Below are 13,973 nucleotides of genomic sequence, written 5' to 3'. Positions count from 1 at the left end.
CGCTTCTGGGGACTGACCTCGATGAGCAGGACTAGAGGCAGGAAGAGCACCTGGCATGGCACTTGGCAGTGTGAAAGATACCACAAACTCTTCCTGGCCCATGGTTTGGGGCTCGGGCGTGGCCAGCCCCAGGCCAACCAATCAGTATGACACAGTAGAAGGGGCACCAGTGTGAGTCACATGGCCCTAATTTTGACTCCTCCACTGGCTGGTGCTAAATACTATGGAGCAAGTAGCTCACCTCCCTAAGCCTGTCTGCCCCTCCATCAAGGAGACATAGCTGTCCTACTGTACTGGGTTCCTGTAAAGATGAAATGTAGCAGCACAAGAAAGCACCGAGCAGGGTGTTAGGAGAGAATTCTGCTGCCCTGTGGAAGAAGCAGACCTCCCTGGCGAGCACTGCTCTGTACACCACCTTGACCACAGCTTCGTGGCCCTGTCGGCTGGGCCTCTGGACTGGCCCAAACATGGCTGAGGTCTAACCCCCTTGCATCCTCCCCTCCTCCTGGTTTTCTGACCTCCTTCCCTTCACAACAGCTACTGTGCATGAGAAGCAGAAGAAACAAACAAGATTTGCACAGCAGCACCGGGAGCCTGCCCATTGGCAGCTTACAGAAAGTCAAGAGACTAGAAACGAATGGGCCATGAGGCTCCCTGGTCTCCACTGAGACCTCACAACTCTGCCCTAACACCTGGCTTCAAAAGCTAGTCTGGAAAGCTAGCACTAAGCTCTACCCCTGAAAACAGAATTGTAGGACTGTCATCACAGACTGATTCTTCTCCACTTTGGAGTCTGCTGAGAAGGTCCTAATCACAGCCTGATAACACCAGAGAAAGAGCAAACACAAAGGCACAGACCCAAGCAGAGGCCCCACCTGGGTCTCATCCTCAGCAGGTGCTCTGGCTGTGCTCTCCAGGTAGACGGGTTCCTCTTGGTCCTGAGACACATGGCCATTGGCCTGTGGGAAGAGAAAGGTGCCATCACATCCACAGAGATGTCCCAGGGATTCACACAGTGTGGGCCTCTTCCCAGCTCACACCATATCCAAACATATTCCCATCTCCCCCAGGAATCTGGCATCTTGAACAACAAACAGCATTACAAAAGCCTGCTCCTTACTACTGACTTTGCTGGGCAGAGAAACAACACAAACATTTCAACTCTAAAACAAGAAGGTCACCAGTTCTGCTCATCACCAGGCTGGCAATCAGTGGCCACTCACTGTCAATTTGGTCTCAGCTTGAACAATCTGAGTGAGAGGAAGACCACCGGTCTACTCCACTGCAGGACTGCTCTCTAACTACCATTCAGTTTCTCCTGGACACTTATCCCAAACCACCCTTCTGGTAACTCCCACCCACCATCTCTGGTTCTGCCCCTGGCATCAGTGCCCACAATTTTCTTACACATTGTTCATATCAAGTCTTCCTGCCTCCATGCTACATCTCCCTGGCATCCTCCTCTGACACAGATGAGACAGTTTTTAGACCCTCACCACTATGTTCCCTCTCCTCCATCCAGTCACTGTTCTTTTATTCTAGAAATAGGCTCCAACCAGCAGCACACACTAAGAATGATCTTGAAACCTGGTCAAAATTATTTTAATGTACCTAAGAATCTATTCACCTAAAACTATAAAGATTGATGTCTATGCTTAAGGAATTTAGAATTCTAACTTCTCCAAAGGTTTTTGTCAAACAGTAGTTAAGACTGTGCGCCTCCTGGTCTCATCACCACTTAGGCCACAAACCCCATAACTAGGTCCTCTTCACCTCCTCCCCTTTCCAGGTAAAGGGCCTCACGTGAGCCAGGAGCAAAGGTGTGTCTGAGCTCATGGCCTTTCCTCTAGACTCTTGGAACACCGATAAAGGGACAGCCCAGGAAACCAATCACCCACAGCCCCAACCATTCATCCCAGATTAGGATGTGTAACACAGCTGGTGAAGGAAATACAAATAACTACAATGGAAATGAAAAGTGGAAATCACCCAAAATGCCAAGTGGTGAGAAAGGCACACATGAAGCACACAGGTGTGGGGAGGCATCCAAAACTGTCTTCATCCATGCCTCTCATTTCCCCTTAGCTCTATGTAAATGTGGCACCCATAGGTCACCTGGTGTCACCTTGGAGTTATCACCAAGTGTCTCCGAGCTTAGCCTGTTCCTGAATGGATGCTTCTGTGGGTCCTTTTTTTCCTGGGAAGAGAAACTGGATCTCATACCGCAAAGAAACCGTGCCCTGTCTTTTCAGTCTACCCACAGGCTAAATCAAAATCTCTAACTTGAATCTGTCTACCGCTTTGCTGACTCCACCCCCTTCTTCCCTAGCAACCACTGCTAGGACACCAGGGATATGTGGGAGCAGGTGCTCTGGGCAGATATGCATCCTAGGTGCAAGGAGCCTGCACAAGGCTTGACTTCCCCGTGTCTGTTCTCCTGGCTTAACGAATGCAGAGCTCACCAGGACAGAGCGTCCAAGCTGACACAAGGGCCCTCTAAAAGTACCAGAGAAGCACCCCATGCAATCTGGCACATGCGTGTGACCTGGAGGTGCAGTCTGGAATTTCTGGTTAATGATAGCAAGTTCAGAACCTATGGCTTTCACTGAAAAACTCACCTGAAGGTACCTTAGAGAAAAACAGTTTCCTCGAGTTACCCCTGGGCTCCCCATAAACAGAGAGAAGTGTTCTACCAAGCAAAGGGAGGCAGTCAGAGCAGGAGGTAGAACCTGTCGGCTGACAAGCCCCAGCGTAGGGCAGAGTTAAACCCCAGCTGGGAGGGCACACACTATAGCTGCCGAGGAGCAGGTGCAGTGCACTGTCACCCCGGCCTTTATGCCTCAGTGCCCGCCACAGCTGATTCAGGGGCCCAGTCTTGGCAAACAGGAGGCAGCGGCCATGTCCCGCACGGGAGCTGACAACACCAATGCTCTGCCAGCTAGAAGGAGCTCACAGCTCTTAAGACATGCTGTCACGCTGGCCAGTCCTCCCAATGTCCTGGCAGGAGCAGAAGTACTCTGGGATTACTAACCCCATTTCACTGCTGAAGGCTTAAAGTCTGCCCGAGGTGACTGAAGAGTCAATGACAGAATGGATATGGAAAGGAGATCCTCTAGGTCCTAAGGCCCCAGCTACTGCCTAAGCCATGTAAACAAAAGGGTCACCGAGGCACTGAAGTGTATCTGTGGGATGCCATCACTCCTGATGCACCGGTTAAGGCTCCTGGCCTCACTCTAATCCAGCAGCAGGTTTGCACATCAACTTCCCTATCACAGGGCCTGAGGGCACCCACAATCCTGCACTCTCCATGGCCGGTTCACAGTTCAGCCCATGTGCTGCTCTTCACCTACCATGGCTGAGCCCCCTGGGACCAGGACAAGGCCCTTACCATTCAACAGCATGCCAACCACAACCTCACCCAAACAGTGACTGGCAAGAGAAGCAGTGACCCTGTCTTGGTCAATGTCCCCCCTACTTCCCTCTCCATGTGCCCTGTGATGGTTACCAAGGCACTGAATTCCCTACCCACTAAGGAAGACCGTAACGAAGGTGAGCAGTCTGAAAGGAACCAAATTTGGAGAGTTAACAGTGAGTTTTCTCAAAATATTTCTGGAATGATAAGTTTTTAAAAAATGACTAGCTGGGATATGTAGGTCTTAAATACAAAACCCACAAAAATACCTGGAATCACGCATTATCATCTCCGAAAAAAAAACAAAATAGGAGCCTGAAGTACAGAAAACATTCCTGCCTCAGTAGGCACAAGGGCCTCATGTAATCAAGATGCTTAACCCTGCACCCTGCTTTCACACTGTAGGCACGAGAGCAAAACGAACCCCCAGAGCAGCAGAGATGGGCAGAGTCAACAAACTGGTACGTACCTGCTGGGTTTCCTGAGCCTGGGCTGGGGTAACAGAGGTGGCCTGTGCAGGCACAGAGGGGAGGCTCGGCGAGGTAGGAGGTACAGTGCTGGCGTGAGGCTGGGTCAGGAAGGCCTGCTGCTCCAGGAAGCCCGGGGACAAGGCGGGGGCACGAGTCCTGCCCTCCTGAGAGACTACGGGTTGCTGGCCAAGCACCAACAACACGAGCTCCTCTTTCTCCCGGCACATTTCAGTAGAGATGTCATGAAGGCTGAGATAGTCCCTCAGGTCCTTCACCTTCATCTTCATGAGCTCCTCCCGCTGAAAGGCTGTGGCTCGGAATCGCTGGCAGAGGAGGCAGAGGCGGGGCCCGTTCCCCACTTGGTTCGAACAGGTCATGCAGAAATTTTTCTTGCAGTCCAGGCAGGTCTGCTGCTTAGACCAAGAGGCCAAGGAAACCATGTTAGACTGAGAAGAGGACACAGAGGGAGGGGCTGCTGTGCCTAGGGAGACCTGCCCCAATCACTGCTGCCTCCTGTATGTCAGGGTACAAGCTCCCTTGATTTCAGGTTAAACTCCACTCCGAGGTGACAGATCCTGTCGTATGCATCTGTGTATCCACGTCCAGGATCCCACATTTATTATTCCAGTTGAGCCTTACTTTATAAGGATAAGAGATAACAGATAGAGAAACAGAGACTAGTAATTACGATTACCAACTTTAGAATGGAAAACGCCCACATTTTCATTTAGTCTTCCTCCTCCGTTTATTATGGTGTCACCTTGGATGTGGAACTTAGCCTCTCTGGCTGCGTCTTCATCTGTAAAATGGGAGTGATAACAGCACCTACACCTCAGGATTGCCTTACAGTTAAGAGACAATGCGTTTCGTGTATGTGACACATGATTCTTCAGAATTACCTCTTATAATTATTATTGCTAGGCAACACAAGCTAACGTTGAGAGCCAAGATTCAAATCCTGAACTGATTCTATTTTATCTTTGAGAAAAGACAACAACTGTGTAAATATGATGGTGGTTATTACTAATATTAATTAAATTTACCGAGAAACTAAGTGCTAGAGCTTGTCATTCAATTCTCAAAGGAACCCCGCAAAGTATTACTATATCACTGTATCATGTATTGAAGTCCATCATCATTAATAATTAGTAACGTACAGACGCCTGGGTGGCTCAGTGGTTTGGCGCCTGCCTTTGGCCCAGGGCATGATCCTGGAGTCCCAGAATCAAGTCCCGCATCGAGCTCCCCTCAGGAAGCCTGCTTCTCCCTCTGCCTGTGTCTCTGCCTCTCTGTGTGTCTCTCATGAATAAATAAATATTTAAAAATAATAATAATAATAATTAGCAACATACCTCCCTGTTTCACAGAGCAAGCAAGGCCTAGAGAGATTAAGCATCTCACTCAAGGGCAGGCAGGGAACAGCAGAGCCGGGGCTCACCTTCAAGGTCTGTCTGTGAAATGCCCACAGTCATGACCTTTCCACCAAGCCAAGCTGCCTAACTCAGCCCCGTCCAAGCCGACAGCAGGACCTAGTCCCGGCCCTTGCTCTCCATCTCTAAAGCGCTACCCAGTGCCTCATCCACAGCTTCCCCACCCTGGGAAGGCCCGCTCAGAGTACTGGGAATCAAGTGGCACATAAGACCATATCCAAGACAAATATTCAGACAGCTAAGGGGGACCCTCTGGACATGATCAGGGAGCTCTCATCTGTACAAGGACAGTGCCTTAGCCACTCGACAAGAGCACCCAGTAGGCAGATTGCATGGCCTGGCAGCAGCCACTCCCACAACGGCAGACAACACACCACACGAAACCTTGCTCAACACACAGGAAGCAAATCCTCAGCCTCTCACCCCACAGGCTGAGCCAGCACAGTGACATCTGACTGAGCTCTTCCAGCCAAGAGCAGGCCACACTTCTGCAGTAAAGGGAATTCCCGGGCACACTGGGATGGTCCTGGGAGCACACTCACTAGTCCTTTAAAGAGATTAAGAACTTTTCATCCTCTGGTGACTTGACCATAAACCTAAATATTTCTGCTCCCTCTTTTCTAAATATAGAAAGCTGAGTTCAAACTAACAATAATGCCCTGGAGACTGAGATCCACATAGTGGAAATCCGAGACTCTCATGGGGGGCCAAAGAGGCCTGCACAGCTGAGGTAGTGGCACCTACTTTTGTCCCAGTGTCACGCGCATCGTGCAGGGAAATGGGTAGAATGTTCACTACCCAGTTTTGACTATAAATATTGAAAGGCATTTCGAAAGGACACCTATGGAGCTCCCTCATTCTCTACAGTTACAACCACACAATAAAATGTTCAGGGGAAAAAATTAATTAATTAATTAATTAATTAATAAAATAAAATAAAATGTGCAGGGGCCGACTTAAAAGGACACGTGGCTCCACTAGAGTCATAATGGTTCTGGGACCTGTAGCCACTCGGGTGGAAAATGTATGTTTTGAGGTCTTAGGGGTTCATTTATACCCAGAGCTTTTCTTCTGGGAAAGGAAATACATTTAGGATGACTGATAGTGCGATGAGGGGGCTTTGGTGTCATACGCTGCAGGTCCTGATGTGGAACATTACTTAAGTCCATGCAGTCTGACAAGACCTAGCTGACACAATTAAAATGCCCTGAGTTGCTCAATCAGCCAAATCTAAACAACTTTCTATTCTTTCTTCAAACGTGTACTTATTGGAGGCAAGATCAGAATGCAAAGGCAGCAGCCCAGCTTCTCCGTATCTGGCTAGCCAGGGACTCTGAAGTCAACCGGCATCTGAAACACGCCCTCAGGAGTAAGACTGCGCTCCAGGCTAAAATCCCGGCTTGTGGAGACAGGCCGGAGCACAGGAGAAAACGGCTGTCAACACATGTGGGCATAATGAGCAAAGGAAACACGTATGTATAAGCGCTAGCAAACCACGCAAACCAACTGAGTAACCAGGTAGCATGAAAGATGAATTTGTGCAGCCAACATGCCTATGAACATGCCAAGAGCACATGCACACATCCAGCATCAAAACGGTACCTCTGGCAGTCAGTGCTCTTCAGGGATGCCGGTGGGCTGCTTTCCTTTGCTCAACTGCCCTAGCCTCAATCCTACCCCCCATCCACAAAAATCCCCTGGCCCTTGCAGGCAGGCCAGCCCTCCTCCTCACCAGCCTTCCCACAGCCCACTGGGAGGAAAAGGGCAGCCTGAGGAGCCACACAGTCAGGATTCATTCCTGGCCGGCCCCCTTCCTAGCTAAGGGAACACTGTGCAAAACAAATCACCTCCCAGGGCCTCCAATTCCTCACCTATAAAGTCAGATGGTCAATCCATCACTAAGGACCACTGAAAGTATTATGTGACATAAGGTATTTAAAACCTTAGCATAAGGTGGGCAATCACCAAAAAAGGTAACACAGTCACCTTTTAATCCCTTCCCCCTTCTGCCTCATCTCTGAGCTTTTGCCAGGACTACTCCCCCTCTCTTTCCACTCTCAGATTTCAAAATCCCATCCAAGTTTCTTTTTTCTTTTTTTTTCTTTTTTTTTTAAGATTTATTTGTTTATTCATTAGACAGAGAGAGGCAGAGACACAGGCAGAGAGAAGCAGGCTCTTCAAAGGGAGTCCGATGCGGGACTCGATCTCCCGACCCGGGGTCATGCCCCGAGCTGAAGGCTGATGCTCAACCACTGAGCCACCCAGGCGTCCCCCCATCCATCCATGTTTCTAAGCACAACCTCCACCTCCTCCTCCTCCTCTTTTGCCTCCTCCAATTGGTCCAACTAAAGAAGCTGGGCACCAACTCTCCTCCAAAATTGTCAGGCTGCTGCTGAACTGCATGAGGATATTACCAATACAGATGGGGTATTCAGCTTGCAGCAAAATCACAGCCTGCCATTCCTCTCCAAGACTAAAAACTCTAGGAAAGTAGCAGGTACATCCTACTTCTGTTCTCTCTACAGAGTCCTTAATGTTATCTGTGCTTTGTACTCAATGAGCACAATGTAAACAATGAAGAAAAGAACAGTAGGATCCACGTAATCATTTCCAATCAATTATAGAAAACACATGTTAAAAGCTTATAGTTGTTATTTGCCAAACCCTAAAGATAAAAATGCTGATCTAGTTAAGCACAAAATTACAAATGAAAAATTCTCATAGGGGAAATCATCCTTAATATTCACAAAATTCATTGTGAATTACACAAAATCAATACATATTTTTGTGGCAAGAAAATATCGTGGCAAAAGCCATCTTTTACCATTCAAATTGGAACTTCTCTTCCTCCCACAACCCCAGAAGCTCTTTTTGCTATAGAAGCTTTCTCTACATCTCTTTTATCTCTTTCATACTTTGTTCAAAATCTTTCTCGTGCTTCCTTGTTGTCTAGTGACTATAAGCTCCTTACTACAGCAGTCCTGGCCTCTACCACCTGATCCCACCTTGTTCCATCCTAATTCCCCATGTATCATGTACTTGGCCAAATAGGCCACTCACAGTTCCCAAATACACCTCACACTTGCCCCATAACTGGTGCCTTCACTTCAGCCATGGCTTTGCAGATCAATAAACCTTCCTTCATCCAGCTAGAATTATCATCTAGTGTCTCAAATTACCAGCAATGTCTGATTCCCTAGCACTTAACTTACACAGCTGCTCTTAGTTCTTAGTAAATGTGGGCCTCCTTAGCCAGCTGGGGAACTCCCCAAGGGAAAGACCGATTCAGCTTCATCTCCGCAAAGCTGTAACCTCTAGCTGCTGGCACACTGCCGGTGCCTCAGAACTGGGCCCTCAATGAAAACCTTCAGCATGGAATTATCAACCACAAAGTAATAAAAACAGAAACTCTCCAGCTTACTTCTTCTTGCAAATTATTCTCAACTGCTCATTCCTTCCTTCCTTCATTGATTGATCGGTTGATTTAAAGTGGGGGGAAGCACAGAAGAGGGAGAGAGAATCTCAAGCATGCTCCACACTCAGTGCAGAGCCCAACGTATGGCTTGATCCCATGACCCTAAGATCACAACTGGAGCCAAAACCAAAAGTTAGACACCTAACCAACTGAGCCACCCAGGAGCTCCCCTCATTCATTTATAAAACTGTATTGCCTACTATGTGTCAGTCATTGTTCTACTAGACACTGGGGAGAAAGTTGTGAACAAAACCAACAAAATCCCTGTTCTATGTACCATATGAAAAGACAGGCCATCCACAAACATGTACATCAGGTGGCAATAGGCACTCTACAGGAAAACAGAGCATCTTCCCATGTTCACCTACTCATCATTCTCTTCTGTGGGGGCAGTTTCCTTGCTCATTCATTCTCTCTTCTAGCTAAGGTATGCCAAGAACTCGCTAGATCCTTGGTTCTCTTAACATGCTTTTCAACATGTTTGGCATGCCGGTCCTGAGCCTGATCACCATCACTGTCCACTTTGCTCCTTCTCTATTCCCACTCCACGGAGTGTAACTGATGTTTAAAATAAAGGTTCAGGGATCACTGGGTGGCTCAGCAGTTTGGCACCTGCCTTCGTCCTGGAGTGTGATCCTGGAGACCCAGGATCCAGTTCCACATCAGGCTCCCTGCATGGAGCCTGCTTCTCCCTCTGCCTGTGTCTCTGCCTCTCTCTGTGTGTCTCTCATGAATAAATAAATAAATCTTAAAAAAAAAAATGATAAGCCAAACTCAGTGCCTAGCATGTGACAAGTAGCCTATGGGCCTCATTCCATCTCACCTCAGATCCCAAAGCCACCCCACCACCGTCTCCATCCATGAGAAGACTGAGGCAGGTGGCACTGAGCATCTTTCTAGTCCCTACTTCAGCCTCACTATGGACTCAACCTTCCAGTCTAAGTACAAAAGGAGCAATCCTGCAGCCCGCCAAACCATAGCTCCTTGCCACCTGCAGTGGCCTCTCTGGTTGTGTTCTCATGGTCACCGAGGCAGCCAAGTAAATCAACAAAACTCTGCTACATGCGTACCTTCACTGCACTACAGCAAAGTGCAGGCAGCATGCAACCTGCAAGGCAAAAAGGGTTGATCCTCCTTCATTTTGTGGGTATGAAAGGGTGGGTGGTTGGTCAGCAGTGCAGACTGTAGGAATTCTGACCTGCCTCGTGTATTCTGGGAGACAGCTTGAGAGTTCAGAGAGTTGGGGCAGCCTGGGTGGCTCAGCGGTTTAAGCGCCTGCCTTCTGCCCAGGGCGTGATCCTGGAGTCCCAGGATTGAGTCCCACATCAGGCTCCCTGCATGGAGCCTGCTCCTCCCTCTGCCTGTGTCTCTGCCTCTCTCTCTCTCTGTGTGTCTATCATGAATAAATAAATAAAATCATTAAAAAAAAAAAAAAAAACATGTAGGGTCCACTTAACCGTGGATTCTTAAAAAAAAAAAAAAAAGAAAAGAGAGAGAGTTCAAAGAGCTGGACTTGAATCCTGGCTCTGCCAATTAATAACCATGTGATCAAAAAATAATAATAATAACCATGTGATCTTGGGGGCACTACCTACTAAGCCAGAAAGGAAGGAGTATTTCCATCTGTCTTATGCCATTTATCAGGAACTTGACAAGTACAGTTTCCTTCTTAACAGTTACACTCTAAACTTCAGTTTCTCCTATATAAAATGGGAGTTTAGGGACTCTAAAATCACTACCATAGAGTTATCATGAGGCTTAAATTAAACCAAAAAATCTAAATTGCTCACAACAGTCCCTGGCATATAGCAAATGGCTTAAAAAGTAGAGTAGCTTTTTCCTCTCAGTTTTCCTATCATCACCATTTTAACCTCACATCCAGGACTACAAACCTCTCGGTTCTGCAGAAGAATGTAGAATGCGGGAACTCCCAGGACTCACCCTTAGCCCGCGTCATGCTTGACCTTGGAGAAAGTGCTGCCTCTGGGCACTGGCACAAGGATGGCCCACAGCCATGTGCCATCACCTAGCCAGGGACATCCGCCACTGCTTGCTAATCTGGAAAATGTGGCCACCAAGTATTTCACATGAAATTGCTACAGTAAAGGAGCCCCAGTCTTTGTCCTGTCAGGGTCCTGATGTACCTGAGATGTCCTTGACACTGCGTGTGATACAAAGTCAGGTGTTCGTGATGACCCCTAATGAAGGGACTGACACCAGTGCTTGCTGTGTGCTGACCATCATGCTACCATCAACCTGGTAGCCTATCTCATTTTATTCTCATGACCCTGGGAGATGCACACAACTGCTATACCCCCATTTTAAAGATAGGGGAAAGAATCTCCAGAAAGGTTAGATCATACGGCTATAAAGCAGCAAAGCTGATGTCTGAATTCAGGCCAGTCAGCTCCAAGTGGACGACACTGAGATGCTTTGCTTAAGGCTAACTTTCCTTTCCCGCTTTAGTGAAAGGATCAGGTGTGGGTTACCAGCCCTGCCTGCATAGGTAATGGCAAGCTGGCAGATAATATGGAGGGGTCAGCGGGCTGGCCCAAGGGCCCCAGGCTATAGCGGCCGAGCAGGCCAAGAAGGCCAAGAAGGCCAAGAAGTCAACACTCACCTTCCTGGCCATGTTTGCGAAGTGGGCCCCACAAGCCTTGCAGCTTGGTTCCGAGCCTGTTGGGGAAGGGAAGGAGCTATACCCAGGGTTGGAATAGGCCTGCGTCCTGGCTCCCTGGGGCGGTGGGGCCTCCTCAGGCTGTCCATCCAAGCAGAACCAGTTGCAGCAGGTTGCCCACATGATAAAATCTGGTGCATTGGAGGAAGGGGAAAAGGTCAGAGTTAAGACATACATCTACCCCAATCCCCCATCCCAAAGGTACAAGTGAGCAGGGACACTCATTCCACATCTGCTGCCAGAGCCAAGGTGAGGACATGTTTTCAGGAGCCACAGGTATCTTGCCACCTCCTGCTTCACCAGAGTTGCCACTGAATACAGGAGGAGAATACAGACACCTGACCTGCCAGGACAACATGGCTACCAAATTGGCATACTACCTTTGAAAGATTGCTGATCCCTATTTTGGTTTAGTCTGAGATCTAACTGCAGATTTTAAAAAACTGCCTTAGCAATTATAAGTGGCCTGAAGCCCACTTTATTTAGGCATATGAACTTGCTCCTAGAGCTCAGAGAGATGGAACTTTATCATACATGTATGTGCATGCAAATATACACATATGATCCCATATTCACACTGACCATGGAGAGGAGGCATGATTCTTTCCTTTACACAGATGAGGCAACCCAGGCTCAGAGAAGTCAGGGTCACACAGCTAATAGATAACTGAGATTCCAAAAACCCAGGTCCTCTGACCCTAACCCTAACATTCTTTTCCTTGACGGTACTGCCCTTCTTGATTTCCCCTCTGCTGGTCAGCAGCACGGAATTACTCTAATGCTTGTACTTCCAATTCTATCTAAACCCCTCTCTCTCAGCACCTCTAACAGTTCGTTTGCACAGACATCCTTACCCTTTGTTTGCTACCACTACACCATAAATTCCTTGAGGGCAGGGATGACTTCCTCCTATGTATACAGCACCCTTGCAGTGTCCTGCACACAGAAGATGCTCAACTAAGGCTTGTTGCCTTGCTGACTAGGTGCTAGATGCTGTCTGTGGATTTATTAAGAAGTTTGGGATATTATTCCCATTTTACATACCAAATACAGGTACCAGGGACAAAGGGGTAGATGATTTTTTAAGATCACAGAAGGAAATCCAATCCCTCAAATGTCTGAATAATCTCAAGTTGCAAAAGGGTCCACTGAAATGCCAAGCACTGCTGTGATATGAATGTGCTTTTCTCAGTAGACCAGTCAATCTGGACATTCTGAGCCCGAACTCTCTGCTTATAGAGATAATAAATGAAACATTTAGTGTTACTACTCAATCAGCAGTTCACACAAAAGAACAGTACCTTCTGCTCTGCCTCCTGACTCATGGAAAGTGCCTTTGTTAAATCATAGTTCAAAGATGTGCTAAGCTGGAAAGCACTGAGAACAAGAAGCCGGCTCGTTCAACCTTAGTCATCTCACAGAGGAAAAGACAGAGGCCCAGCAGGGGGAACTAACGTCTTGGCCCACACAGCTGTACCCCTAGGTCTCCAGACAACTCTATGGCCTTTTTAGCTTCCACTTCCCGATACTCCTGATCCAGAATTCACTCACTTTTGCAAGTAGGTCCAATTCACACCTGTGGCCTCTGCTTGCCTGTGGCCCCGGCGACGACAGGGACTTTGACAGTCAGTGCCCAGGCGACAGGTGGCTCAACAAAGACTACTGCATGAGTCACGCAATATTTAAATTTTAACTCACCACATTCTTCCATTTCCTACACATCAACAACATGTCTCTCTGACTCACTATGACTTGTCCAAAGCCTCTGAGGTCCCAGGAGACAGCCTTAATTGCAATGAAGAGATCACATGGAATAACAAAGTAAAGAGCAGTTCAATAGAAGTTCTTTGCTGGCAAGATAATAGTGGTAGCAGCAAGAGTGGCACCCCTTGGAAAGAGGGATTTTGCAATTCTCTAAATAACCTGTTGACAAAAGCATCTGAGACAGTGTATAATAAAACCAGGAAATACAGGATCTGGCATCAGAGGACCGGGCTCAATCCCTGCTTTACTGCACCCACCTTTAAGGAGTTAGACCCTTCTGTTCTTCCTGTTTCTCACCGAGACCTGCTCCAGGCCATGAGGCACTAACAAACACCAGTCGTTGCTACGAGCATTGTAACAATACTTGTAATAATACTTCAACGACAGTTTCTCTGGCAAGGCTCAGATAAAAAGTAAACCTAGAGGTTTCCCCACAATCACCATCTGGCTTTCTGGAACTGTCCCAAAAAGAGACAAGGGAGATTTCTGACAAAATCAACAGAATGGGTCAAGTAACTGAAGGAGGTGGGGGCAAAGCAAGAGGCAGAGGGGCCCGGGGATGAGGCCGTGGGTGATCTGCTGACCTCTGTCAGAATCTCAATTCACCCATGTACACAACCTTTACTGAAGCCAATGCCTAGCTGTTGCCAGCAATAGGTAAGGCAGAGAACCGGCCCTTGAGGAGTTTGTGGTCTAGTAGAGGGGCAAGAAATATAAAACCCAAACCAGAAATTTCAGGGTGATC

General features: G+C 47.9%; 1 protein-coding gene across 13 annotated transcripts in view; it reads right to left on the bottom strand.

Moving 5' to 3' along the window:
• RFFL (ring finger and FYVE like domain containing E3 ubiquitin protein ligase) overlaps window positions 1-13,973 on the bottom strand; it is an 84,134-nt gene that overhangs the window by 20,308 nt on the left and 49,853 nt on the right. For 7 of the 13 annotated variants that reach the window (XM_025440492.3, XM_025440498.3, XM_025440491.3 and 4 more), the window contains exons 2-4: window positions 11,408-11,595; window positions 3,882-4,292; window positions 876-959 (exon numbers count right to left, since the gene is read on the bottom strand). In XM_025440492.3, the coding sequence (XP_025296277.1) occupies window positions 876-959; window positions 3,882-4,292; window positions 11,408-11,587 (675 nt within the window). In that variant the 5' untranslated portion in view covers window positions 11,588-11,595. Of the gene's footprint in view, window positions 1-875; window positions 960-3,881; window positions 4,293-4,576; window positions 4,682-10,728; window positions 10,846-11,407; window positions 11,596-13,973 lie in introns of all 13 variants that reach the window. The other 6 variants (XM_049114223.1, XM_035720980.2, XM_025440495.3 and 3 more) reach the window with 4 other exon arrangements.

Source organism: Canis lupus, chromosome 9 (assembly GCF_003254725.2).
Source record: "Canis lupus dingo isolate Sandy chromosome 9, ASM325472v2, whole genome shotgun sequence".
NCBI lineage: Eukaryota > Metazoa > Chordata > Mammalia > Carnivora > Canidae > Canis > Canis lupus.
Note: the sequence above shows the minus strand (reverse complement) of the source record. Positions and strands in the feature narration are given on the sequence as shown.